Genomic DNA, 27003 nt, shown 5'->3' on the forward strand with positions numbered 1-27003 from the left:
GTGGCTCCTTTGGGTGCATTCCTGCGCCCGGCGTCCATGCCGGTGCCACCTGGCACCTCCCCCAGCGCCTGCGCAGGCACCACCCTGGGGTGTCGGCGGGAGACCCTGATTAGCAAAGTTCTCTCTCCCCAAAGTCCAAGTTCACCAGCGAAACGCCTTCTGTCTCGTCAGTCTCGTTTCCGGTTTCTGATTTTGCAATCAAGGGTAAAACTGTTGCATTACCATGAGCACCATGACCGTTTCCATGTATGTATGTTTTGTTAATTCTCACCCAAGGTGGGAAGTCAGTCCCGAGAAGCTGGAGAAAGAGGAGAAATGGGCGTCTGAGGGAGGCAGTGGATAAAATAGCTCTTGGACACATCTTTTAAAAAGTGTGTTTTTATTGATTTCAGAGGGCCAGGGAGCGGGAGAGAGAAACATCAGTGACGAGAGAGACTCACTGATCAGCTGCCTCCTGCATGCTCCCTACTGAGGATGGAGCCCACAACCTAGGCCTACGCTCCTGCCTGGAATCAAACCCGGGCCCCTTCATTCTGCAGGCCGACACTCTGTCCACTGAGCCACACCAGCCAGGATGACACACCTTTGGAGTAGTGGCTGTGTGAGCTTTGTTTTGACTTGTCAGAGGGGCCTCAGATGTAAACGTCAACGTGGCGATTTCTGTTCCTGCTAAGAGAGACGCACAGGCGAACAGCACGCCCCTCCCCCGAGGGGGACACGGACATTCTGGTGACGTCATCACAGGGGGTGACGTCATCACAGGGGGTAGAAGGCTCCGAGGTTCTTGAGTTCAGGCCGGAGGAGCCCGTGTCATTCCGAGGGCGGTGACGGCTTCGCGTGGCGGTTTCTCTCTGAGCTGAGCTCACCCGGCCTTTGGAAGGAGGCAGAGGGCTCGGGAGCCGCGTGGGATCCACCCCGAGTGGGGAGGGCGTGGCTGTCCTCTCCCCAAGGTGGGACTCTTACTCAAAGAGAGACGCATCTTCCTCCAGGGGTGCTGGGCCAGGGCCTCAGGGTCCTCGGGGGCGGGGGCTGACCAGGCATCTCCCGAAGGCATCTCCCACAGCCTCGGCCATGGTGGGGAGGGAGCGATGGCCAGGGTGTGGGGAAGTCGGGGTGAGCCATGGGCTCGGAGAGCAGTGAGCTTACAAACAGCCGCCTGCCGTCCCGTCCGCACCGACGCCAACCAGTGACTCCCCGGCGGGGCGATGCCGCTCGGCGCCTTGGGGGGCATGGAGGTGTCAGCACCTCAGGGGGCCTTCCTCCTTCCTCCTTCCTCCTCCTCGTCATCGCTAAAAACAGGCTGACGACTCCAAGTCACAGTGCGACTGGCTTGGGGACTTCCCTCTCCCGTTAAGAATCTGGTGAATGTTGCCATCGGGGCCCTAGGTGTTGTCTCCTTTCTCTCGATGCCTGGAGACAATTGCGTTTCTCACATCTGGGGGTGTGTGGCCCCGGGCGCGGGTGCCCTTTGCACCCCACCTCCAAGAGGACGCGCACAGGTTACTTTCTGTGAAACGCGGACATGAGACCTGAAACATCTCATGAGTTCTGAGCAGAGTCAACACACGATGACACGTGGCAGCCACGCTGAGTCTCTGAGCCGGCACACATGTCTGGCCAGTCAGGCCCAGGTCTGCATCCAGCTCTGCCCGGCCGGGCCCGCGCTCCCCCGAGTGTCCTCACTCACAGCGGCGGCCCCCACCTCCTGCCCAGCCTGCGTCCCTGCGCTGAGGGCACAGCAGAGTCTGTGGGGCGGGAGGGGGGAGGAGCCAGCAAAGCGAGAGCCACAGCCAGCTCACCACCCACCCCTCAGCCCTCGAGAGCCCTCCAATATCAGATGGTTTTCTCCCGTTCGAACGAAATCTCACACCAGCGCGCTGTATTTCAGATAAAAGGGGTCTGTTTTCAAAGCCACGCTCAGGGAAGGACAGGTGGGGTGATGCACGGCCATTGCCTCTTTGGGGGAGATGTTTGATGGGAAGGGTGTGATTGCTTGTTAAGGAAAACCTGCCCGATTTTAAAAATAGTCGCCCCAGCCCTAGCCCGTTTGGCTCAGTGGATGGAGCGTCGGCCTGTGGACTGAAGGGTCCCAGGTTTGATTCTGGTCAAGGGCACAGGCCTGGGTTGCAGGCTCAATCCCCAGTAGGGGGCGTGCGGGAGGCAGCCGATGGATGACTCTCTCACCGTTGATGTTTCTCCCTCTCTCCCTCTCCTTTCCGCTCTGACATCAATGAAAGTAATTTCTGAAAAGGGGCTGCTGCTCCTAAGGTGTGTTTAGACACCACATTGCACCTTGCATCCACGGTTCAGATTGTCAGGACCAGCCGTGGGCTGTGGGTCTGACCAGGTGCTCCTGGGCCTGTGATTAGGGAAACGGGGTGCTCCCCTCCAACAAACACCGTAAACAGACAGAGCGGACACCCCGGGGGTGGGGAGGGGGGAATGATCCCACAAGCATTGGCTGCGTCCAGGATGGCCCTCGGTCCGCACACAGACCCGGCTGCAGGCGCAGAGGTGGCGGCGTTGGCAGGGGGTAGAGACCTCGGAGGAGAGCGCGGGCACAGCTGGAATAACTCCCCTCTTTCCGTCTGCAGGAGGCGCTGGCATCCCAGAACAGGAAGATGATTTCCTCCCTGGTCATCTCGCAGCTGATGGATGAGCACAAGCCCGCGGAGAAGGGGCCCGCGGTGCCCGTGCCCGTGCCCTGTGCCGGCGCCCAGCCGCCCCCGTGGCCCGGGAGGCGCGCCCTGGCCCCCCGCAGCGGAGTCGCCATCAGCCGGGCCTTCGCGCTGCTTCCAGGCCAGCCAGGGCCTCCGCCCCCCGCCCGGGTGCCTGCACCTGCGCCCAAGCTCACCCCCGAGGAGGAGCGGCAGCCGGGCGGCAGCCCCCAGAGGGGCTTCGCATCCATCACCATCACCGCCAGGCGCGTGGGCCCCCCAGCCAGGGCCCTGGTGTGGGGGCCTGGGGGGAGCCCGCTGTGCACCCGGTGCAGGGCCCCGGACCCGCAGCCCAGGGGCCCCCCTGCCCTGGCCGGCGGCGCTGACCCAGGGCGGCACCACGGACCCCCCGCCTGCACGGAACCCTCCGGAAGCAGCGCCGGGATGCGGCTGGAGTCCCCCGAGGCCCACGCACGGCTGTGTGACGGACACCAGTGCTGGGGGGCCGGCGGGGACCACAGGCTCTCAGGCCACAGGCAGTCCGGGCGGGGCCCGCTGCTGTTCAGCTCCTGCGTGCACCTCAGGGTGTCTCGGCCGTGCCCCACCGCCCCCTGCTCTCAGGACCGGTCCCTCTCCGTCCCCATGGAGCCATCGCAGCCAGCCGGCCCCCAGAAGCACAGGTCCGTCCTGTCGCTCCACCTGAACTGCAGTTCCCACAGGCTGACACCAGAGGGGGCAGGCGGCCCAGCCTCCGGAGGGCCAATGGGCAGCGGCCTGAAGCAGCCTCTGGCGGAGGGCCCCAGCCTCCTGGGCCCCCACTGGGCCCCCGCCCTGCACCCCTCCGTGGGGCAGGGGCAGCTGGGGGCCAGCACATGCCCTTGGCGTGGCCCCCCTCCGACGGGAAGCACAGAGCTCGCAGAGGCGGGGACTGAGCAGGTCACTGCGAGGAAGGGGAGCGGGGACCACGGGACTCCCGGCCACACCGGCAGCCACCACACCAGCAGCCACGCCAGTGCCCACACCAACCAGCTGTCCATCCACATTCCCGGCTGGAGCTACCGGGCGGGTGAGTGGCCCTCGCTTCCCTGGTGGGTCCAGCACAGACCCGCCCCCCCCCCCTCCCCGGGAGGCCAGGTGCCGGGTGCGAAGCCGGCCGGGTGGCCAAGAGCGGCCTCTCAGTCACTCACCAGCTCCCAGAGGCAGCTCAGGCCCCGGCTGCGCTCCAGGCCACGGCCACGCCCTGCGGGGTCTGCGCTGGGGGCTCCCCGGAGGAGATCCTGGGACAGGAGAGGCTGGCCCTCCACCCTTTGTCCCAACGACACGTCCAAACCAAGTGCAGCGGCAGAAACCGTGGCCCAGGTCACCTAAGGGTCGCGTGGTCCTACGTGGTCCCAGGGCAGGCGTGGACAAGGCCCTGCCCCAGAGGCTGTCCGTGGTCCCTGCGTCTGCACATCCGACCGTGCCCAGAGGCCAAGCACCGCCCTTTCACTGCCAATCGGACGGTTGATATTGGTGGGATGGCTCCATACTAGAGCGTGTGCATGTGTGTGCATATGTGTACGCTCGTGCACGTGTGTGGATGTGTGATCGTGCACATGTGCGCGTGTATGTGAATGTGTGTGTGATACTTACAGAGCGTTTTCCAAAGGAAGCATCGCTGGCCTCTCCAGGCCGCAGCAGCCGTTTCCTGCCTCCTCAGCCGCGCTTCGTGGAGCCGCTGGGCCAGGATGTGCTCTGGCCCCACGTCACGTGGCAGGCGGGGGCCCTGGGCCTGCGGGGCGCCCCCTCTCCGGGCGGCTGGCTGGGGACGGGGCCTCGGCCAGAGACCCGAGCTCTCTCTCTCTCTGTGCAAACTTCGATTTTCTGCTTCACTCTCTTCTAGCGGCTCTGGCGTCTGCATGAGCGACTTCCCTCTTGGGAAAGATATTTAAAGGTAACGGCACTGACACGGGAACGGCAGCTGTGCGTGATGGTTTCACGGTGCGATTTCCGCCATTAACGCCGTGTTAATTAACCAGAGTGGCTGTGAAATATGTTAAAGCTGTAATGCGCGCAGACAGGAAAGGCTGCAATTAATTTGACAAGTTTATGTCTAGCCGGCGCTCGGAGATCTTTCAGGCCCGGGACACACTCCCGGATGGATCCGACCGTCGGGATGCCTGTGCCATGCGGGCGGAGGGCAGGGGAGGGACGGGCGTGCATTTGGGGTTCTCAAAGGGTGCCTCTGGCTTGAGGACGTTTCCGCTTTATTTCCCTGAAGCGGAATGTGTGAGGGAAAGAGATTCTGCGTGACTCTGGGTCCCTTAACCCAGAAGGTCAAAGCTGCAGAACCTTGGATTCACTGTGTGGGGCCAACCCCTCAACTACAGGGCGGGCCAACAGTGGGTTACAGTTGTTCCCCTGAAGATTAACACAGTGATCTTACCTAATAATAGAGAAACATGTAAATTGACCATTCATCTGCTACACCCACAGCCACTCAGGGGTGGCTATGCAAATTAACCTGACAAAGATGGAGGGTTAATTTGCATAAGCAGGTGTGGAGCAGCTGGGAGGGGTGGGACCCCTGCTATGAGGAGGAGGGTGGCGGCGGAGGGAGCTACAGGAGCTTTGGCTGGGAGCGAGGACTTGCAGGCTCCTGGGTGGCTGGAGCAAAGCCAGGGGAAGGAAGGCCTAATCTTGCATGAATATCACACAGCAGGCCTCTAGTTACTAAATAATAATACAAGAATAAACTCTGTTTCACATACAGTGTAAACTACTTTTGCCCCACCCTGTATATACAAATGCATGTACACACACACACACACACACACACATTCACTCAGTGTCCCTGTCCTTCTGGGCTCTGTCCCTCAGAGTCTGATGTGCAATGGGACATATTTCTTCCCAGGTGGCCACGCTGTGGAATCTGTGCCTGGAATTTGTAGGCACAGCCCACATGCTGTAACTGCCCCATCTGCCCTGTCCTAGCATAACCTACACCGAGCATGTCAAACTCACAGCCCACGGGCCACATGCGGCCCACAATGAATATTTTGCAGCCCAGCCAATGTAACAGTACATAAGAAACATTTTTAAATTTTTTTGTAACTTGTTTTACAATGTTCTGATATACATAATTATTAATAACGAACTACAACGTTCGCTAATGACTGGTTACTATCATTGTGTGGCATCCATTCCCCTTGCGTGCCTTACCTCGGGCCATTTCTCTCCGCTGACTCTGGTGGTGCCTATTTTTGTGTGGCCACCAGTCTCGGACTGACTTGTTTGGTGTGGCTGCAGGGGGTTCCCTGCCGGGCCCCGCAGAGGGCTGTCTCCCCGTGTGACAGACTCCGCCCGCCCACAGGGGCTGGTGGGCTTAGTTCACGGAGCACTGTACCACCCGCGGGGAGGCGCGGTCACAGCCCGCGTGGGTCTGTGTGGAGCCCTCCGGGCAGTGTGCCTTAGACTCAGCTCCTCTGGTCCCGAGGGGCTGAAAACACAGGAGGAGCCCTTACCTTACCGGTGAGATTTGTCTGAATGACCCAGAGCGGGAGCCAGCAACGTTCTTTCTTAAAGTATGTTTTCATTGATGTCAGAGAGGAAGGGAGAGGGAGAGAGAGCAACATGAGTGATGAGAGAGAATCCCCAATCAGGTGCCTCCTGCATGCCCCACACTGGGGATTGAGCCTGCAACCCGAACATGTGCCCTGACCAGGAATTGAACTCTGACCTCCGGATTCACAGGTCAGCGCCCAAGCACCGAGCCACACCAATCCCGCAACAAGCTTTTTTTTTTTTTTTTAAAGACCAAATAGTAATGGTTAAGTATGGCTTTGGGAGGGCCAGATGGTCTCTGTAGAAACTACTTTTCTGTTGTAGAATAAAAGCAGCCACTGTTACAATGAATGAATGAGCATGGATGGCTGTGTTCCAATAAAACTTCATTTATAAAAACAGGTGTTGGGGGGTCCATTTTGGTCCCATAGGTTGTAATGTGCTGATTCTGAATTATCTGCCCCCCAAGATGAACTCCACCCTGTGCAATGCTGCCTGTGGGGTTCTCTGGGGATTCACCTTGGAGCTGGGTAGCTATGGACTTTTGTTGGGCAGTGGTCTTGGGAATGGCCCTGTGGGTGGAAAGGGAAGGGAGAGGAACGGAAAGAGAAGGAGAGGGGAGGGGAGGGGAGGGGAGGGAGGGAGGGGAGGGGGAGGGGAGGGGAAGAGAGGGGAGGGGAGGGGAGGGGAGGGGAGGGAAGGGGAGAGGAGGGGAGGGGTGGAAAGGGAAGGGAGAGGAACGGAAAGGAAAGGGGAGGGGAAGGGAGGGGAGGGGAAGAGAGGGGAGGGGAGGGGAGGGAAGGGGAGGGGAGGGGAGGGAGGGGAGGGAAGGGAAGGGAAGGGAAGGGAAGGGAAGGGAAGGGAGGGGAGGGGAGGGGAGAGGAGAGGAGGGGAGGAGAGGGGAGGGGAGGGGAAGGGAGGGGAGGAGAGGGGAGGGGAGGGGAGGGGAAGGGAGGGGAGGGGAAGGGAGGGGAGGGGAGGGGAAGGGAGGGGAGGGGAGGGGAGGGGAAGGGGGGGAAGGGAACTGAGGGGAGGGGAGGGGAGGGCAGGGGAGGGGAGGGGAGGGAAGGGAAGGGAAGGGAAGGGAAGGAAAGGGGGGGGAAGGGAAAGGAGGGGAGGGAAGGGGAGGGGAGGGGAGGGGAGGGGAGGGAAGGGAAGGGGAGGGGAGGGAAGGGGAGGACAGGGAAGGGGAGGGGAGGGCAGGGGAGGGGAGGGGAGGGGAGGGAAGGGGAGGACAGGGAAGGGGAGGGGAGGGGAGGGAAGGGGAGGGGAGGGGAGGGGAGGACAGGAGAGGGGAGGGGAGGGGAAGGGAGGGGAGGGGAGGGGAGGGGAAGGGAGGGAAGGGAAGGGAAGGAAAGGAAAGGGGGGGAAGGGGAGGGAGGGGAGGGGAGGACAGGGGAGGGGAGGGGAGGGGAAGGGAGGGGAAGGGAAGGGGAGGGGAGGGGAGGGGAGGGGAGGGAAGGAAAGGGAAGGGGAGGGGAGGAGAAGGGGAGGGGAGGGGAGGGGAGGGGAGGGGAGGGGAGGGGAGGGAGGGAAGGGGAGGGGAGGGGGAGGGCAGGGGAGGGAGGGGAGGGGAGGGGAGGGGAGGGAAGGGGAGGGGAGGGAAGGGGAGGGGAGGGGAGGGAGGGCAGGGGAGGGAAGGGGAGGGGAGGGGAGGGCAGGGGAGGGAGGGGAAGGGAAAGGAGGGGAAGGGAAAGGAGGGGAAGGGAAAGGAGGGAAGGGAAAGGAGGGGAGGGCAGGGGAGGGCAGGGGAGGGGAGGGGAGGGGAGGGAAGGGGAGGGGAGGGGAGGAGAGGAGAAGGGAAGTGAAGGGAGGGTAGGGGAGGGGAGGACAGGGAGGAGGGGAGGGGAGGGAAGGGAAGGGGAGGGAAGGGGAGGGAAGGGAAGGGGAGGGGAGGGAAGGGGGGGAGGGAAGGGGAGGGGAGGGGAGGGGAGGGGAGGGAAGGGAAGGAAAGGGGGGGAAGGGAAGGGAGGGGAGGAGAAGGGGAGGGGAGGGGAGGGCAGGGGAGGGAAGGGGAGGGAAGAGGAGGGAGGGAGGGAAGGGGAGGGGAGGGGAGGGAAGGGAAGGGGAGGGGAGGGAAGGGGAGGGGAGGGGAGGGAAGGGGAGGGGAGGGGGGGAAGGGAAGGGGAGGGGAGGGAAGGGGAGGGGAGGGGAGGGCAAGGGAGGGGAGGGGAGGGGAGGGAGGAAGAGAAGGGAGGAAGGGGAGGGGAGGGCAGGGGAGGAAGGGAAGGGGGGGAGGGAAGGGGAGGGCAGGGCAGGGGAGGACAGGGAAGGGGAGGGGAAGAAGCAGGTCCAGGCAGAGGCAGCTGAGACCTTCAGACACTAATACTTTATGGGCACCAAGAGCAGCAGCGGGCAGAATAACCAAGCGCGGTGCCCTGAAGTCACCGTGGTTCACGTTTCAGTGGACCGGCTCCCCTTCCCTTGCTCTGCGCGTCTGCTGCTTTCTGTGAGATCCTGGAGCTCCAGCTGCACAGTAATGTCCCCTGGGGCTCGGCACTGGGCGCCGTGTCATCTGTATTTCCTGACATTAGCATGACTCTGCGGAGAGCATGTTTATGGACTTCAAACGATGTGCCTGATGGCCGATCAGAGCCTCGCCATTTCCTCACCGCTGGTCCTTCGCGTGGCTACGCGCTCCTGACTTCGGAGAACGATGGTGATGAGGAACTTGGCGAGGGAGACTTCTCCACTCTGCTGATTTTCTTTTGGGGGGAAAAAAAATTCCCTGGAGTGTTGTGGTCAGAGCGTAGTGGCCTTTGTTAGGTTCCTGACGCGCGATGTACACCAGGCCCCCCAGGAAGCAGCAAGGACCGTCTGCCTGGGCTCGGCCAAGCGTGTCTTCTGTCTTCCCGTGGAGGAGAGAGCGCCCCCACCCTCCCTGGGGAGAATCGCTGAGCCAGAACCGTGGTCGGCAAACTGAGGCTCACAAGCCACGTGCGGCTTTTTGGCCCCTTGAGTGTGGCTCTTCCACAAAATACCACGGCCTGGGCGAGTCTATTTTGAAGAAGTGGCGTTAGAAGAAGTTGTTTAAAAAACTTGGCTCTCCAAAGAAATCTCAACCGTTGTCCTGTTGGTATTTGGCTCTGTGGACTGATGAGTTTGCCGACCACTGGGCTAGGGGAAGAAATCAGTGGTTGGCAGGGGAGGGGGCGGGGGGAACTCCATGCCTTGTTGGGCTGGAGCCGGTGTCTCTGTGGCTGCTGGTGAAGGGGACCATTTTCGGTTATGTCTGCAGCTCACCTTGACCTTGGCCATAGCTGGCTCCGTGGTGCCACCCCTCTCTGTGGCCTTCTCCCTCAAGGCCCGGGTAGCGGCTACATGTAGGCCAGATGGTCTTCTGTGGAGCACTGTGGGACATGTCACTATCCCTAGTCCCCCACTCCCACCCCCTCCCCAGATGTGAGAAACGTAAATGTCTCCAGATACGCACTGGGTCAGGGGACAGGACAAAACCGCTCCTGGCTGAGACCACAGTCACGCTGTGCCCTGACCTCCTGGCCACCGTGGCCGGGACCACCCTGCCCAGCAGTCCTCACCGCCCACCCCACTGCCGCTCAGTGCACCCTCCCAGCCTCACCTCCCAAGTACTGACTCCCAGAATCCCATGGCCTTTATGTGACGTGTTTGCTGTGTCACCAGCACTGTGTAGACAGCACGGTCGCTGAGGTCAGAATCCAAGTTTGATTCCTGGGCCCTGACATCGGCATGCCCAGCCGGGAGCCAGGGGTGTGGCGCACATGCTCGGGACCTAGTGCCAGGTCAGGGTAGTTCAGCCTGGTGATCCAACAAAGCCTTGCTGATGTCAGGGTCACCCAGAGGCCTGCTGCCTGATCTCTCTCAAACTACCTCTCCCCGGGGCCACACTTGAAACCTCTGCTCAGAGAGACTGGGGCGCCATGTAACTAACATCCCGTCTGAGGTAGGTGGAGAGAAGTAGAGAAGCTGCAGCGCCCCCACGTGGTTGTAAATCTGAGGGAGGAGTCTCAGAATGCCACTTTCCCCTAAGAACTCGCCAGAATAACCGAGTATTGTCACGGAACGGCTTTATTGTCCTTCTGATGGTCACATTTAAGGCCAACCCCCCCCATGGAGAGTGTTACAGAAATGTTCTGAAGGTGTTTTTATCTGTTTAGCTCTTGGTGAAGGTGGATGAGATGGGGTCCCTCCCCCAGGACCTTGAACGTGCTGTCCCCTCACTGCCCAGAGCCTGTGGTCTCCCGAGGATGCTCTTGTCAGCCACCCGCTGTTGCTGTGGAGGAAGGGCTTGGCCCTTCTTTCCGAGTCACCCTCTCGATGGCATGTGGGTCGCGTGGCCATAGTTGCTTAGGGAACAGTCACTCTAACCGGCTACTCGCTCAGGAGTGCCACATGAGGTGAGAGAACGGGACTCGAGGCCTGTCGCGGGCTGAGGGGATAACGGCCGGGTTTGTACATTGGAACCTCCAGAGCGCCCCACGAATCTGCGCAGTGACCATCGGGGGAACCAGCAGAAGCACCTGGGTGTGGGAGTGGGACCCAGCTCAGTTTCAGTTCTGACTCTGCCCATTGCCAAGCCAGTGTTCTCGGAGAGGTCATTTCCCCGGAGCCCCGGACACGGTGGTGCAAGGTGGGAACTCAGCCTGCGGTAACCACCATTGTCCTCCCCTGAGCTGTCTGCAGGAAATGAGTGTAGACGTGATCGGGGAAAGAGGAAGTGATAATGGCATGGTGAATTCCATAAGGAAAAGATACACCTTTCAGATATAGATGACCCTAGAGAAAAGACCAAAAAAAAAAAAAAAAAAAAAAAAAAAAAGTGTGAGAAACAGGTGATGTGTTGAATGCCTTTGGCTTGATGTTTTTCATCTCTTTGTTTGCTTTTTCAAAATGATCTTAAAGCAGAAGCTCAGATCTTTCTAAAATGTGTAAATTTCTTTTCGGTGTTTCTGACTAATGTGGGAGAATAAGAGATGAATGAAGGTGGTAGGACCAGCCGTAAAGTCATCTAATATTACATTGTGCAAGGAGGTTATGGTTAAACGCAGAAACCTTTTTCACGTTGCTACCACGGGGTCATGCATTTCCCATGTTAGGTCTTAGCCGCATGAAGGCATTACTGTGGGTGAAGGACCACAGCTCTCATTTGTGGCATACTAGTGATCTCACGTGGTTCAGTGGCTGATATCAGAGACCATGGAAATATGTTCTTAACACATTGCTGACCAGTAGTTTTATTGCTAGCTTTACCCAGCAGCCAGATAAGTTTCTATTGAATGAGTACAAAAAAACACAGTTTACATAAATGTTAAAGGCACGCTTTAAAATTAAATACCTGTTGCATTTTGAAGTTATTTATTACATATTCTTACAAGCTAATATATTTTTAAGGGATGGTAGTTTGTAAAACACTGTGTAATATGAAGCGAGAATTCTGATGATCTGTCTGCAATGTGTTAAGCAGTGGAAAGCATCAGATGCATTAGGGATGTGTTTTCAAAATGTCTGTGCTGAATCTTATGCTGGAATCTGAGTCTGTGCCTCCCTAGTTTAGAGCTTCATTCCTGAGGATGTAGGGGATAGAAAATAAAGTCCCTTCCACCTAAGTTCTTCCTGGAGCTTCTGTAGGAAAAGGCCTACTTAACAGGAGAAAGACAAATATGTTTATTAACATGTAGTGTTCATCTGTACGTGGGAGCAACCTGGGGAAAAAGAGTAACTCAAAGTGGTGGCTTAGAACTCTGGCTTATATATCCGCATTTTCAGCAAAGACTGATTTTGTAGAGAAAGCAGGTTTAGGCATCCAAGTTTGGCAGGGTGAGAAGATAAATATGTAAGAGGAAAGAAATGGTAGATAAAAGCTGGTAAACTTTACGTTGATTCCTCTGGTGATGTCTCCAGGCTGATAGGGTCTATAGGGGTCTCTGATGATTATCTTCTGTCCTTCCTTGCAGAGGAGAGAGAAGGGATACCTTTGTAAACTTGTGTCTTGCTGTTAGGGGAGGGCAGAGAGCTTTCCTTGTATCTGCTTCTTTGCAATTGCCTTCCCCTCAAAATAGCTCTTATGCCAAATGTCACCTGGAGAGCAAAATCCCCCACAGTAGAGGATCACTGATCTGGACTAAGAATCAATGGTTAATACCATACAGTTAAGTGAACTGCAATCTTTATTCAGATTTCACCAGTTTTCCCACTAATGTCTTTTTCTGTTCCAGGAACCCATCCAGGATACCACGTTGCATTTAGTCATCATGGCCATCGAGGGTAATTTTTGATATTCAGATGTTATTCTTATCTTCTTAATCCTTTTTCCTTTGTTTTCACCGACAGGCTCAAGATGGCCTTCTCTGACTTCCATTCCTCTTTATTCCTTCATTTATATCTGTCATCCTTCTGGATGGATTTCCTCAGAGGGTGGAAGGTCGGGATCTGTCTTTTTTAAGTGGTTTACCCGACGTCCATTGAAGATTGAGGAGGAAATATATCTCTACTGGTTGAAAATGCCAATCATCTATCAAGTTAGTGTTTCTACAAGAATTTCCCTAATACATTTTGTTGTTTTGGTCTAGAAAATGTCATGCCTCTTGAGTATTACCTGACTCATAAAAGCTGCTCTGTTACTGTTGGTGGATTTGAAAGGTAGAGAATATACACCGAGTGGTCAGATTACTATGATGTCTGAATGCATAATAATCTTGCCACTCAGTGTATATCCTATAATATATATATATACTGAGTGGCCAGATTACTACACATTCAGCGATCATAATAATCTGGCTGCTCAGTGTATATTACATGCTGCTAAGTGCATCGGCATTAGACGCAACTCATTCTGGCAGGAGTTGGGCTGTGAGAGACTGGCTGCTGTAATACTTTTATAGATTTTGATTATTTTATTTTTAAAATGTCCCCTCAATCTAACCCTGTCTCTCTGAACTGGAATACTCTAGGGACCTCCTCTACATGCAATCGAACAGTATTTGCCACTTTGTGGTTGGCTTCTCTCACTTCCCATAATGTCCTCCGAGTTCATCCATGCTGTAGCCCCTCCAGCATTGCCTTCCTGGTTAAGGCTGAACCATATCCTGCTGCAGGCACAGATGTTTTGGGTATCCACTCATCTGTCAGAGGACACGGGGGTTGCTTCCACTTCTCAGCTAGTGTGAACTATGCTGCTATGAACATGGGTGTACAGATATCTGTCTGAGTCTCTTCTTTTAATTCATTGGTTATACACATACTGAGAAGCAGAACTGGATTTCCATCCCACAGTCTGAGCACTGGAAGACAGACTGCCCCTCAACAACCATTGGGTGAGATTGGCAGTGGGTTGCCTCCCTCAGCTACCATTGGGTGAGGTTGGGAGTGGGTCCCGCCCCTCAACAACCATTGGTTGATGTTGGAAGTAGGACCCACACCTCAACAACCATTGGGTGAGGTTCAAAGTAAGTCCTACCCCTCAACAACGGTTGGGTGATGTAGGTAGTGGGTCATGCCCCTCAACCACCATTGGGTGAGGTGGGGAATGGATCCCGCCCCTCAACCACCATTGGATGAGGTTGGGAGTGGGACCTGCCCCTCAACAACCATTGGGTGAGGTACAAAGTGGGTCCCACCCCTAAACAATCATTGGGTGAGGTTGGAAGTAGGTCCACAAGGCAGGACACAAATTAATTATAGGAATACAGATCTCTATGAACAACCCCCACCTTTAGGCCCAGACCTTTTGACTGGTCCTGCCTCCTCCTCACTGCTCATGCCCAATCTACCCTCAAGGACCCGGGGCAATTGTGTCATCTCAAATCACTTTCCCCCTCCCCCCTCCCACCCTCTCCGCCTTCCTCCCATTACCAGGAGTGGCCCCTCTCGCTCTCCGGATGCCTCGCGGGGTCACTAGGTCTGCGGTCCAGGCCGCGGGGCCTCTGACGCGGACCTCGGCTTCCTTCCTGAACCTGCCTGCCGGCGGGGCCGGGGCCGTGTCAGGGCTGGGAGACGGGGGATTTCCAATCCAGGGGCCGCCGCGGCCGCGAGGGCTGGCTCCGTGGGCTTTTGTCTGAGTGTCTGGCCATCTGGGCGTCTGCTCAGACGGAGCGCAGAGAGCACAGGCTATCAGGATCGCTGGAGTTTCCCCCTCAGTTCATAAACACTTCGGGACAAAAAGGGGCTGGAACTGCATCCCCGGGGACGTGGTTATAACGAGCGCTGTCCATGTGAGGGTACCCTGAGGCCTGTCCATGGAGCGGGCACACAGCCCCACATTCCCGCCCCTGGCCTTCTCAGCCAGCGGGCTGGCAGCACCCCCCGGGACGGCCCAGGGAGGCCGGGAGCCCCCCCCAGCCCCGCACAGAGCGAGTCGCTCAGCAGAACTGGCCGAGGAGGCAGCCGTGGCCGGGCAGTGGGGAACGGGCTCCGTCTCCTGGTCTCCTCGAGGCCACTGAGGCTGGAGCACCAGCCCCTCTGGAACAGCCTGGCTTCGCTGTCATGAGGGCGAGGGGGGTGGCCCGGGGCCAGGGTGTCCCCCTCCTGTCCCACACCCGCAGGAGAACACGCCACACTCGGGGAGACAGGCTGAGCGGGGGCTCCCGCTGGGACAGGGTGAGCGTGGCCTGTGTGCCTCAGGCTGTGACTGGTGGGGACATTTTATCGCCGCCTTTCCTGCGAGCGTGGACCTTTGAAAGGACGTGGATGTAAATATTTCTCTCTTTTCTGCATCCAGCATGGCTAGAGAGCGATCCGTTCCTGAGCAGGGATGGCTGGGGATTGAGAAAAGGAAAGAGACAGACACAGAGACAGAAGAAAAAAGCTGAGGCCAGGTGGGACCCCTGTCCTCTGACAGGGACAGGGACAGGGACAGGAACAGTAACTCGGAGTCCATACAGTGTGTTCATTTTATTTGGCAAAAAACAGGGAGTTTTACTAAAAGCCAAGACAAAGGAGATTATGTGCATGCTAGGGTGCGCCGGGTCGTGTTCGTTCCTGGTGCTTGGCTGGATTTTCACAAAACCCACCCCCTGGCACCGGGCTGAAGGTCAGGCTGACAACACGCCTGCCTCCGGGCAAAGCGTGTTTCCAGGACGTGGCTCTGCCGACGCCACTGGCTTCGGCTGACAGTAATTAAGGAAATTCCCGTGTGCCTTCCCAGGCGCGCTCCACACGTGGGGGTGTTTGCGGTGATGTCAGGCTGCCCGGGGGTGTCGTCCGCGTTCCTGCCGTAATATGCACACGAGTAACGGGAGTCTTCAGGGCTTTCCACGTCCCCTTTCCCGTTACTGTCTTTACCGCCAACTTTCCTGGACCTCGCTCCTGTGTGGGATCTCAGAACAGGACCTGCCCTACGGCCAGCATCCTGGCCATCAAACAGGGGCTGGGAGGGAGGGGGCGCAGTCTGCTTTTCCAGGGACCACAGGGCGTCCCCGAAACTGCCTCGCCCACAGACGGAGCTCGAGGCCGGGGCAAGAACAGGTGGCCTGTCCACTGTGACTCAGGAGGGAGCTGGCCCTCCCGGGCGGCCAATCTCTGCCCCCTGTTGGTTTGTGTGGGTTTTTTTTGTGTTTTTTTTTTAATAATTACAGTTTATTTATTTGTTTGTTTGTTTACTTATTTATTTTTATGTTGCTCATATGTAGATACAGCACTGATTTATGTATCTGACTTTATTTATTTATTTATTTTGGTTTGTGTTTTTAAGTTGCAAATAGAAACAGTGCGTGTGTTTTTCTTCAGCACGTTTTATTTTTAGGCAAGCTGGAAAACGAAAGGCCGCGCATGGAGCCACGAGAATTCTCACTTGTGTTGATGGGAGAAAGGCATCTTAAAGGGGGAAAGCACCCCTCCCTCCCGTATAAATAACCGCAGGCGGTGGCCTCAGGAGGCCTGGCCGCCGCACACACATGTCATCGCTGTGTCCCCACGGGGTGGGAGCGGCTCACCCCGAAGCCCTCCTGATCTGGGCAGGGTGGGCTCTGCCGGCTCCTGGGGAACCCCCCTCCCCACCCCCGTCTTGCTGATTCCCGCTGCGTTCCCCTCCCTGTGCCCCAGAGCTGGACCCCGTGACGAGCTTTTCTGAGAGGTTCTGAGTGTGGGTGCACACGTGCCCACCGTGGAGACCGTCAGCGCAGAGCAGAGGTCTGGCAGGAATCCCGTGGATGCTCCCCACCCGCCCGCGTGTTTGCGCCGCGTCTGGTGGATGGACAGACGCGGAGATGGTGAGTCACGCCTCCGCTTCTGGGAGACGCCTTTGAACTCCGTGAAAACCGAGCCCTCTATCAGGTCCTCCTCCCCCGGCACCCTGACCCCTTAAAACCCACAGGAACCTGAGCGGTTCTAGACGCTCAGTGCCCGGTGCCCACCCCTGCCCCGCTCCCGCAGGCTCCCGGGCGCGATGGGAACAAGGGCTGTTCCCACCAGCGTTGGCCTCACGTCCGCCAGCGCCCCGAAGACTGCCTGGGCCGGAACCCCGCTTTCTGAAGGGCACGTGCTTCCCGTTTGGCCCAAAAGATCCCTTTGGAAGGGATTGGTGAGGAACAAGGGCGGGAGGAACCAGACGGAACTGGAGGGTGTGACACCTCCTGCGAGAAGCTTAGGGACGTGTCCGGCACCGGGGGTAAAAGCAGGACGGAAGCTAGTCAAGTGCCCTTTCCCTACCATTGTGGAATCATGCCTCAGTGGGACGGTCCGTCCCCAAGGGCAGGGGGGCGTAGGGAAGAACAGTGCCTGCCCCCCATCCTCTGAGACCCGCTGCCCGTGGCCGTGGGTGTCAGACAGCTCTCAGCTGCAGGAACGGACCTTTTAATGCCGGGAGGAAGGCACCTCCTCCCCGGCTCTCAGAAGGACAGTCCGGCCTCTCGGGCCGGGCAGGTGGAGGGGGACACGGTGTCTCCAGAACAGCCGTCACTTCAGTGACCTTTGCCCCCTTCCCATGGCTCGAAAAATGATGATTTTCTTGTTTGTTTTAAGTATATTTATATTGATTTCAGAGAGGGGCGGAGGACAGAGAGAGAGAGAGAGGGAGAAACATGGATTGGCTGCCTCCTGCACGCCCCCTACTGGGGATGGAGCCTGAAACCCGGGCACATGCCCTTAGCTGGGGACGGAGCAGTGACCGCCCGGCCCCGAGGCCGGCGCTCAGCTGCTGAGCCCGCCGGGCGGGCGGAGGGAGGCTTTTCAGGGAGTCAGTGAGCAGCGCACAGTCACGGAGACCTCCCCGCAGGCGGGCGGGGTGGGGGGGGGGGGAGCGCTCTCACCGGCCACAGACGCCGCCTGCGCGCGTGAGAGGCAGTTAAACGCTTTTCCATCCTCCTGGAGCCGAGGGCGCTCTGGGGGCGGCCCGTAAACCAGCATGTTTGTTTCCTGTGAGTGACTCCCGCCGACGGGAGAGGTAACTCAGGAAGCCCACGCGGACGGGGGCGGGCGGGGGAGCGTCTGTCTGGGCACCTGTTCATGTCATCAGACGGGACGGTCACCTGGGGAGGGGGGACGGGGCGGACGTGAGCAATGGGAGCCTCGAGGCCCAGGGCGAGGATGGCAGAGACCAGCCAGCGATCACCCTGTGGTCACTGCGGTCGGCAGGCGGCAGGCGGGAGGCGGGCGCCCTGGGCCCCGCGATTTCTCCTCCGTTGCTGTTTCCAGGCGCCGCGTGCTTCTCCTCAGAGGCCGGGATGTGTGTGTGTGTGTGTGTGTGTGTGTGTGTGTCTCCGAGTCTGATGTTCAAACCCGATCTTCAAAGGCAGCGGTGTCCTTAGCACAGGCTGCACACGGGGCCCGGGGCCCAGCGGGGTGGGCTGACATGACTGGGGTGTGTAAGAAATGTGAGGAAAACCAGGAGAGGGGTGGCCGCCAGGCGGGTGGGCCTCCCGCGGCCCCGCAGGGCCAAGGGCAGAGCCGAGCCTTTCCCCGGATCCCACGGCTGGCAATCCACTTCCTTCTCTGACCGGGCCCCTAGGAGGGACTTACACCTCCCCGGAATGGGGTTTCCTGACCTTGCTCAGGAAATGAGGGTCTGCCTGGGGGTGGAGGGCGGACCAGGGCCAACCCGAGAGGCCGGAAGTGGAGGTGTCCTGGGTCAGGCCTGTCTGCTCCCTGCCCGGGCCCCACAGAGCCCCCACGCTGGGGACCCCCCAGCCAGAGTCCTGAGGGCATATGGGGGAGGGGATTCTGGGATCAGAGCTCCCACACGTTTTAACCCCCTAACTCTGCATCTCACGCGGAGGCCCAGTCTGGATCGCATTTACTAAGCACTCCAATGGGCTCTCTGATGCTGCCATTTCCTTCACACAAGCCCGGGCACCCAGCCAGGGTCTGGCTGCAGGCCAGTGGCCTCTAGTGGAGGCCGATGAGGCACTTCCGGCGGCCGGTGCGGCTCCAGCTGCACCGTCACCGCGGTCACATTCAGCGAGTCCCCGCGGCCCCGGGACGAGCCCGAACCCAGCGCTGAGACGGCCTCCCAGGCCCATGCAGCCAGTGGTCGCCATGGCAATCAAGGGGCGGGATGAGTCATTAATGCCGGCCCGTCTTACAGCACGAACGTAGCAGCCATAAGATGAAGTCACAGCCAAAACCGGTTTGGCTCAGTGGATAGAGCGTTGGCCTGCAGACTGAAAGGTCCCAGGTTCGATTCCGGTCAAGGGCATGTACCTTGGTTGCGGGCACATCCCCAGTAGGGGGTGTGCAAGAGGCAGCTGGTCGATGTTTCTATCTCATCAATATTTCTAACTATCCCTCTCTCTCTTCCTCTCTGTAAAAAATCAGTAAAATATAAAAAAAATAAAAAATAAATAAGTAAATAAATAAAAAGATGAAGTCACGCTCTGTCCCCACACACCGCACGGTGATGGACGCACAGGAACCAAGGCGCCTGAGCTCGGAGCAGGAAGGGGTCTCTCCGGCCGGGCAGGGCTGTTGGACCGTCGGCAGCCGAGGGCAGGTGTCCGCGGCAGCATGGTTAGCGGGTCGTGGGGGCTGACCGCCCACGGGCATTCCTCTCTGGACCAGCTCGGCCAGGGTCCTGATGATGTCGGTGGCTTACCCAGGCCCGTTCCTGACCTGTTGGCCTTTCCCTTTCCAAGATGCTCTCCGCGGTCCCTGTGGCCAGGGGCCAGGAGAGAGCAGCGCGCCGCTCACTGGGCTCCCCTTCCCTCCAGGAGACTACACCTGCTGCGACCTGGTGGTGCAGATAAAGGAGTGCGAGACGCGGGAGGCCACCGCTGCCGCCCCGGGGCCCGCGCCCCCGCCGCCACCCCGGCCCGCGCCCTCGGAGGAGCCAGAGACCCCCGACCAGCGGGAGGACTGCTCCGAGTGCCGGCAAGCACCGGCCAGCAACACCTTGACCCTGCAGGTGAGGCCCTGGGCATGCCATGCCCGGCTCCCGCCGCGGGGAGACTGCTCCTGGGGTCGCATGACCTGCCTTCGGCCTCCGAGGCTGGAGCCCTGTCTCGCCTTCCTGGAGGCTGTGTGCCTCTGGGCCCCCGTGTCACAGTGTGAGTCACAGAGACCATGGCATCTGTCAGGCATGTCACTGCTTCTCCTGAAAAGGCCCGTGTGTGACAGCGACGGATGACCTGGGTCTGAGCTTCCTCAGGCTCCCAGTCCCCCCACCCCCACCCCCACCCGGACCCTGACCCAGGAGCCGGGGGCTCAGGACACTCCCACGCCTCCCGTCACGTCCCTGGAAGCTGGGATCAGGGCACCGGGTCTGGGCCTGTGGGCAGCGAACGAGTGGACAGGGTGGTGCTGGAAGGAACGATAGAATGGCAGGCCAGAGGTCGGCAAACGCATTAGTCACCAGAGCTAAATAGCAACAGTGCAACGACTGAGATTTCTTTGGAGAGCCAAACTTTTTAAACTTAAACTATGTAGGTAGGTACATTGTTATGAACTTCATCAGGGTCCTCCAAGCTGGCCTTTGCTAAAAGCTCGAGGGGCCAAAGAGCCGCATGTGGCTGGAGAGCCGCAGTTTGCCGACCGCTGTGGTAGACGGTTACCTTTGCTCTCACCACCGTGATGCTGGCTCTGGTCCACCGTGTGGGTCTCGGGGGCCGGAGGGCCGGTCGGTGCCCTCCGGGGGCCGGGCCGCCTTCCCGGGAGCCAGGGGGCTGCAGTGGGACCAGATCACGCACTGACACTTTGGTCCCTGCACTGTTCTCTTGCTCCGGTCCTTGGCCAGTCAGATGGCTGTGTCCCCCGTGTCCCTCCTCTTAAGGATAAATCCCTTTGCCCGGCGTGGCCCAGTGGTTGAGGGCAGCCTAGGAACCATGAGGTCACGGCTTGGTTCCTGGTCGTGGACCCCATCCCAAGTGGAGGCATGCAAGGAGGCAGCCGATCCATGATTCTCTCGTCACTGATGTCCCTCCCTCCCTCCCTCTCCCCTCCTCTCTGAAACCAGTAAAAACACATTTAAAAATGAACTCTCCCCCGCAGGAGGCGCTGGAGGCCCGGCGGCCGCAGTTCATCTCGCGCTCGCAGGAGCGGCTGCGGAGGCTGGAGCTGATGGCGCAGCAGAGGCGGGCCCAGCGCCAGGAGAGCCCGGGGCCCAGGCCGGGCCCCCTGCCCGTCCGCACCAGCCGGAGGCAGTTCACCGTCCCCCACCCGCTTAGCGGTGAGCTCCGTGTGGGGGCGGGGGCCTGGGGGGTCCTCGGGCTTGGACCTGCACCCCCGGTGCTGATCCCATGCGGCCCCCATGTCCATGGGACCGTGTTCTCACCGAGGGCCCGGGCGTCACCGAGCCGGCCCGGGAGCCGGCCCAGTTTGGAGATTCTCCGCGGGCACTGAATGCGCAGCTTCCTTGGCTCACAGTTCCCATGGCGCCGGGAAGGAAGCACGGGGCCTTGTGTGTGTGTGTCTGTGTGTCTGTGTGTGTGTGTGTGTGTCTGTGTGTGTCTGTGTGTGTGTCTGTGTGTGTGTCGTTGTGGTTGTGTATGAATTTCCTCTTCTAAGGACATGAGTCCTTGGCTCAGGGCCCACCCTGACCCAGCGTGACCTCGCCTTAGCCTGAGGGCATCGCACAGGCTCTCCCTCAAGCGGAGTCACGCGCCCGGGGCTGGAACCACGGTTTTGGGGGAGACAGTCCCGGGCGCTGCGCCATCCTGTGGTATTTTGCCTGAAACAGACCCAGGCTCACACTCCTTCACGGGGAGATCCTCCCAGATCCTCCCAGATCCTCCCAGATCCTCAGACCGTGGTGATGCTGGGGTCACGCCTGTCACTAGTTTGAAGTTCCTGAAGCGCCTTTTCATTCCCCGAGTTCTGGGACCGCCCCAGCCACCGGCTCCCTCTCGGCCGGCTCGGGCGTGGAGTCCGGCCCCTGCCTGCCCCTCTGTCCGCGCTCTCCTGTCGGTTTGCTCGCCGGTGGTGCTCGGCCCGATAAACAGATCTGCAGCCGCGTCTGCCTGCGGCCTGCCTGCGGGCGGGATGCTGGGCAGAGGCAGACGTTCCCCCGCAGGTGGAATGGGTTCATCCGTCACACGCTCACGGGAGCGGCGGCTTCAGTGTCAGACGTGTTACAACGAGTCCGAGTGGCTCTCGGTCAGCAGCCTTGACCCCGAACAGACTGGGGAGGCGCTGCGGACGGGCTGGGGGACAGCGGCACCCGATGTGCAGGGTCAGAGGCGACGGGGCCGGGACCGGTGCAGCCTCCTGTTGGCTGATGAATGCTGAGCGGTCTTCAAGGCTTACGGCAGTGACATGTGTGTGCCTGCACACGTGTGTGAGGGTAGATGGGTTCTCGTGCAGAGATGAGGGGGCGTGTACCCACGGTAGACATCATAGAGAGACGGGACGGCGTGACCAGGTCCTGCCTGCAGCCCACATCCTTACTGACGTCCAAGCAGCAGTGGCCGGACCCCCCAAAACCAATGAGCGCAGACGGCCCTTTCTGAGCTGGGAACCCGGCCACCTCGGCGTGGCCCCCACGGTGACGCCGTGGGAAGTGCCTGTGGGCGCGCACCGCACCGAGTCCCTCTGGGAAATCCTGCGGCACCCGGCAAAGCTGACCCATTCACCTGAATGACATTAGCCGCATGTCCGGGTGAGCCAGGTCAGGAGCCTTTCGAGCCACGGCCCAGTGGAGGGACGGAATTCTCCGGAAGGTGCTGCAAAACCCCTGCCCCCGCAGAGCCGCCCTCGGGGACACGAATGGCTGCGGCGGGTCCTAGGACAGATCTGCGCTCCCGGAGCGTCTCGCTGGAGAAGCCACCCAGCAGGTCTGGGGTGGCCAGCCCGGCGCCACAGTAACAGCCAGGAGCTGCCCATTGCGCGGCCGGGAGCACGGCCGCCCCCTCACCCCCACCCCTGCCCGGTCTGAGCTCATGAATGCTTTTCCATAAAACATCTGAATAAATATTTGGGGGCAGTGTTCCCAGTATTACTCACCAAGGAATTTTTTAATGTGCTTATCAGATAACAGCAAATTGTTACTTCATCAGCCCTCTGGCTAAACGAGGAAGCAGGAGCCTCATCCAGCGGGAGGCCGTTTCCCGGAGTCAAAGATGTTTGCACGCTCAGCACGGCGCTGTGAGCGGCCTCCGGGCCCCGGGGATGGCCTGAGCTGTGTGTTTTCAGGAACAAAAACTCAAAACTGGGGGGACACAGACCGATTCCTGCCGTGGACTCCCAGGAGACCTGCCGGACAGGTGTCTCTGGTGAAGGTCACACAGGGGAGCACAGAGGAGCAGAACGGTGCGAGGTGACTTCCTCAGGATTCCTCCTCCCCACGGCCTCGGTCTGACTTCCCGGGTGATCTCTCTGATGCGCGTCAGTAAACCCACCTGCAGCGAGAGCGAATGTGTATCCGGCCTCCACAAATCGCCGTGTTCCGTGGCTCTTTCCAGAACACAGGGGCACCCTGGAGTTGGGGCAAAAAGCCTCCTACCCTCGGGGTTGTTCAGATGCAGGTGAGACGTGGCTACTCCATGGTGATGGGAGCCACTGTTAGCGTTAAGGTCCCTTTAAGTGGGACAGACAGACATACATATTTTTTAGAAAGTGTGGACAAAGCACACAGGGTTTTCTTCCGGCACAGAGAGACTAAACCCTATTTTATAGTCACACGTGACTTTGAGAACTCATTGGCGCTATTATTCTGCAGTTGTCCCTTTCCTCCTCAATGTCCTCAAGCCTGGGACAATCAAAACGCACTTCAGAGGAGGAGCATCCCCTGGGATTCTCGCAGCCGTATCCTTCCGGACGTTTATAATGCCCAGTGCCGTGGTGGGCAAACTGCGGCTCGGGAGCCACAGGCATCTTTTGGCCCCTGGAGTGTGGCTCTTCCACAAAATACCACGGCCTGGGAGAGTCTATTTTGAAGAAGTGGCATTAGAAGAAGTCTAAGTTTAAAAAATGTGGCTCTCAGAAGAAATTTCAATCATTGTGCTGTTGATATTTGGCTTTGTGGGCGAATGAGTTTGCCGACCGCTGGACCCTAGTGCATGTTAAAGGCACTGGCAAGTCCTGCAACAGTGAGGCCTGCTTACGTCTGTTTAACTCCATTCTTCCTAATTATGTTAACCTGGGGATGTTTTCATCTCATTGTTAAGAGCTCGCTTGGGAGACGTTGTTCTGGGAATCTCTGCTTGTAGGTGATTTCCCTTGGCCTCCCGCCCTTCACTAGAGAGACCGGCCTTCTCTCTGCCGTTTGCTCTCATCAGCCCTTCTTCCATCCGTGCCGGCAGTGCTGCCGGAGAGCCTGGGACCTCTGGGCGGGTGATGGTGTTGGTTTCACTGTGTAAACCAAGTCTGGAATGACCAGGAGCCCTGAGGTAGCTGGGGGACGGGCTGGGGCACCCCTCGTGCGTCTGAGAGACAGAGCAGAGCGGCCCCAGGCATGACATTGGGACGATTTCTCTCCAAACATGTTTCATAGACGTGGTTGGCGTGTCCCGGTGCCGCTCCTCACGCCTGCCCGGGGGCTCCTGTCAGCACCGGCGCCGGCACTGCGGCTGCCCCGGCACACCAGAGCCGTCGCCGAGCTCCCTCTGGCACACGGTGTCCCTGCAGCTGCTTCATGGGGGGATGGCCGTTCCCCGGGGCCCTGAGCCGCGTGACGCCGGGCACTGCCCTCGGCAGACCACGACAGCTTCCAAAAATGAAGCACAGCCCGGCCACAGGGCTCCGAGATTGACCATCGCCCCCTAAAACCAGGAGGCCAAGGGTTCGAATCCCAGTCAGGACAGATGCATGTGCCTTTGCCTGTTGGGTTTCGAGCTTGATCCCCAGCATGGGGCGTGCAGGAGACAGCCAGGCCATGATTCTCTCTTGTCATTGGTGCCTCTCTCTCTCCCCCTCTCCCTTCCTCTCTGACATCAGTAGAAAGGGGAGGTCACTGTCCATAAAGCGTGTTCGATGCCAACCCTGGGCCTCGTGCCCGGAGTTCGCTACAGCCAGGACCAGTGGGGAGCCGGCGGGAGCTCTGTGGTGTGAGCACGGGCTGTGCCCGCAGTGCTGGGGAAGAGCAGGAACAGCGAGTGTGGAGCCTCGTGCTGTTTCTCCGGAAACGTGTGCCCGAGCCCCTGACCTGAGCCCCTCTCCTCTTCTCCAGATAACCTGTTCAAGCCCAAAGAACGGTGCATTTCGGAGAAGGAGATGCACATGCGCTCCAAGAGGTACCTGATGGCGTGGGGGGGGGGGAGGAGAAGGAAGCGGGGGGGGGGGGGAGGGCAGCTTCGTGGGCCCGGCGCTGTCCGAGGGGCTGGCTGCCAGTCCCCGTGTGAGCGCTGAGGTCGTGGCCGTGATGTGGAAAGCTGGTCCAGGGAAGTGCGGCCGCGGGGCTGTGCCTGGGGGTCTTCGTGCTTTCGTGAGAGATCCCTAGGAAAGTGGGGGTTCCTGGATTCCCACCCACCGGTGGCTGGTCTCTCAGCGATCGCGGGCTCCCCAGCACAGCGCCCGGCCTCGGCCCGATCACATGGTCTCCGTGACACGAGCCCAGTGGACTGGGGGAGGGAACCTCTTTGTAAATAAAGGCTCCAGCGGAGGCGAAGGGGACCGTCCGTTAACGGCCTGCCCGCCGCGGGTCCTGGCGGGGCCTTTAGGGCCAGCGAGTTTCAAGGCTGGCTGGTTAGACGTGCGAAGCTGAGGCGTAGACCTCCTGGCACAAGTACTCCCTTTCAATGTGGGGGGAATCCCGTCAAGTCCTTCCCTCTCGGTCCCCAAACCCAGCACTGCCACCAGGGAGCTTTCCAGCGAAAATAATCGTGGTCAGGCCAGCATCTGTGGACAGAGCATACACCCCAGCGCCGTGCTTTATTACACTGGGAACCCCCGGTTTTACAAGGAAAAGGGAGTGGAGGGACAAGGAGAGCGGCCACTAAAGAAGGAGCAGCACTCCGCCTAACCCCACCCACCCCGTCCGTCCATGTCTCCCCCCCCCCCCCCCCCCCCCCGCCTCCGGCTCTGTGTGCTGAGCCTCGCAGCTCTCCGGAGACAGTCAGGGCGCCCTCGGCCGATTCCCCTCTGGACTGGGGCGCTGCTGACAGACACACGCTGTCTAGCTGCCATTCACAGTGCTTCCTGCGTCTGTTTCAGAATCTACAACAACCTGCCGGAAGTCAGAAAGAAAAAAGAAGAACAAAAGAAAAGGGTGATCTTACAGAGCAACAGGCTCCGCGCCGAAGTCTTCAAAAAGGTAACAGCCCGGCCGCCCGCAGGTGTGACTGTGAGTGGGCCCAGGCGTCTTTGGCCACAAGCAGGTGTGATGTGTGGGCCCCGGCGTGCTCTGCCCGCCCGCAGGTGTGATGTGTGGGCCCAGGCGTGCTCTGCCCGCCTGCAGGTGTGATGTGTGGGCCCAGGCGTGCTCTGCACCTGACGTGTCTGTCTCCTGCTTCCCCAGCAATTACTGGACCAGCTCCTGCAGCGGAACGCCGTCTGACCGCAGGCTGCCGGCAGCCCCTGCTGGGCCCGGAGGCTCCCGACGCTGGACACACCATTAAACAGCCCGCCTTCACCACAGTTTTTACTTCAGATGATTTTTTTTTCATAAAGGAAAACCTTGCTCCCCAAAGTGCTGGCCCCGCGCAGGCCGGACCAATGCTGCCTGAGGAAGGGGCTCCGCAGACCAGGGCGACCAACCCCTCACCCGCAGACCCCTTCTCCTCGTATTCCCGAGTTTTCTCTTTGGCTCTGAGCCCCCTTCCCACCTCCATTCTCCACCCCCAGCACGCCCAGGGGCTCAGGTCCCAGGGGTTATATTTTTTACATCGAATTTCCAAACCCAATGCTTTTTACACACCAGCTCCTGACTGTGCCCGCTGTGCCGGCCGCGCTCGGGCACCGCGTGGAGCTTAGGGGCCTCTGGACGCAGCGCCTGGTGCTGGAGGCAGGCTCTGGGTAAGCTCCCGGGCACCGCCAGGGAGCTGGGGCGAGCGGCTCCCCCACCCGCCCCGCACCTCGCCAGCCAGAGCCAGCTCCATGGCTGCTGCCCAAGCCCCGTCCTCCGCAGCCGCCCCACCGCCCACCCCCGCCCCGGACAGCCGCTGGCGGACGCGGCGGGCGCCCAGGCTGCCACACGTTCTCCCAGCGTTTACGTTGGTCGTTTACCATTTGGGGAGTTAAGAACCAACTAGTTTTTATCAAAGACGGAAATAAAATAAAGGCAGTTATTACAAAAATTCAAGCATTTCTCTGCGAGTCTTTCGCGTTCTGAGTGGAGCAGCTCAGCGAGGAACGCCGCCAGGCCCCCCTCCACCCGCCCTCGCCAGCGCGTGCGGGTGCGATCCCCCCGGCGCCGAACAAGGTGGTTCTGAGCCGGTCTTTCCTGGGACGAGGCTGCGGAGGAGGGTGCGCGGCTCTGCTACACCGGCCGTGGCCGCGGCTGCTCGCTCTCCAGCGCTGGGCAGTG

At 59.4% G+C, this 27003-nt stretch overlaps 1 protein-coding gene across 1 annotated transcript in view; it reads left to right on the forward strand.

Annotated features, from left to right (window-relative positions):
- The window catches only part of CUNH10orf90 (chromosome unknown C10orf90 homolog), a 58466-nt gene extending 31688 nt beyond the window's left edge, over positions 1-26778 (forward strand). Inside the window, exons 2-7 of the mRNA XM_045582191.1 lie at positions 2595-3723; positions 19319-19512; positions 20595-20772; positions 24709-24772; positions 25692-25791; positions 25996-26778. Coding sequence (XP_045438147.1) covers positions 2595-3723; positions 19319-19512; positions 20595-20772; positions 24709-24772; positions 25692-25791; positions 25996-26034 — 1704 coding nt within the window. The 3' untranslated portion in view covers positions 26035-26778. The remainder of the gene's footprint in view (positions 1-2594; positions 3724-19318; positions 19513-20594; positions 20773-24708; positions 24773-25691; positions 25792-25995) is intronic.
- Positions 26779-27003: the final 225 nt, after the last annotated feature.

This window comes from Pipistrellus kuhlii, unplaced genomic scaffold (assembly GCF_014108245.1).
Source record: "Pipistrellus kuhlii isolate mPipKuh1 unplaced genomic scaffold, mPipKuh1.p scaffold_m20_p_15, whole genome shotgun sequence".
NCBI classification, from domain to species: domain Eukaryota; kingdom Metazoa; phylum Chordata; class Mammalia; order Chiroptera; family Vespertilionidae; genus Pipistrellus; species Pipistrellus kuhlii.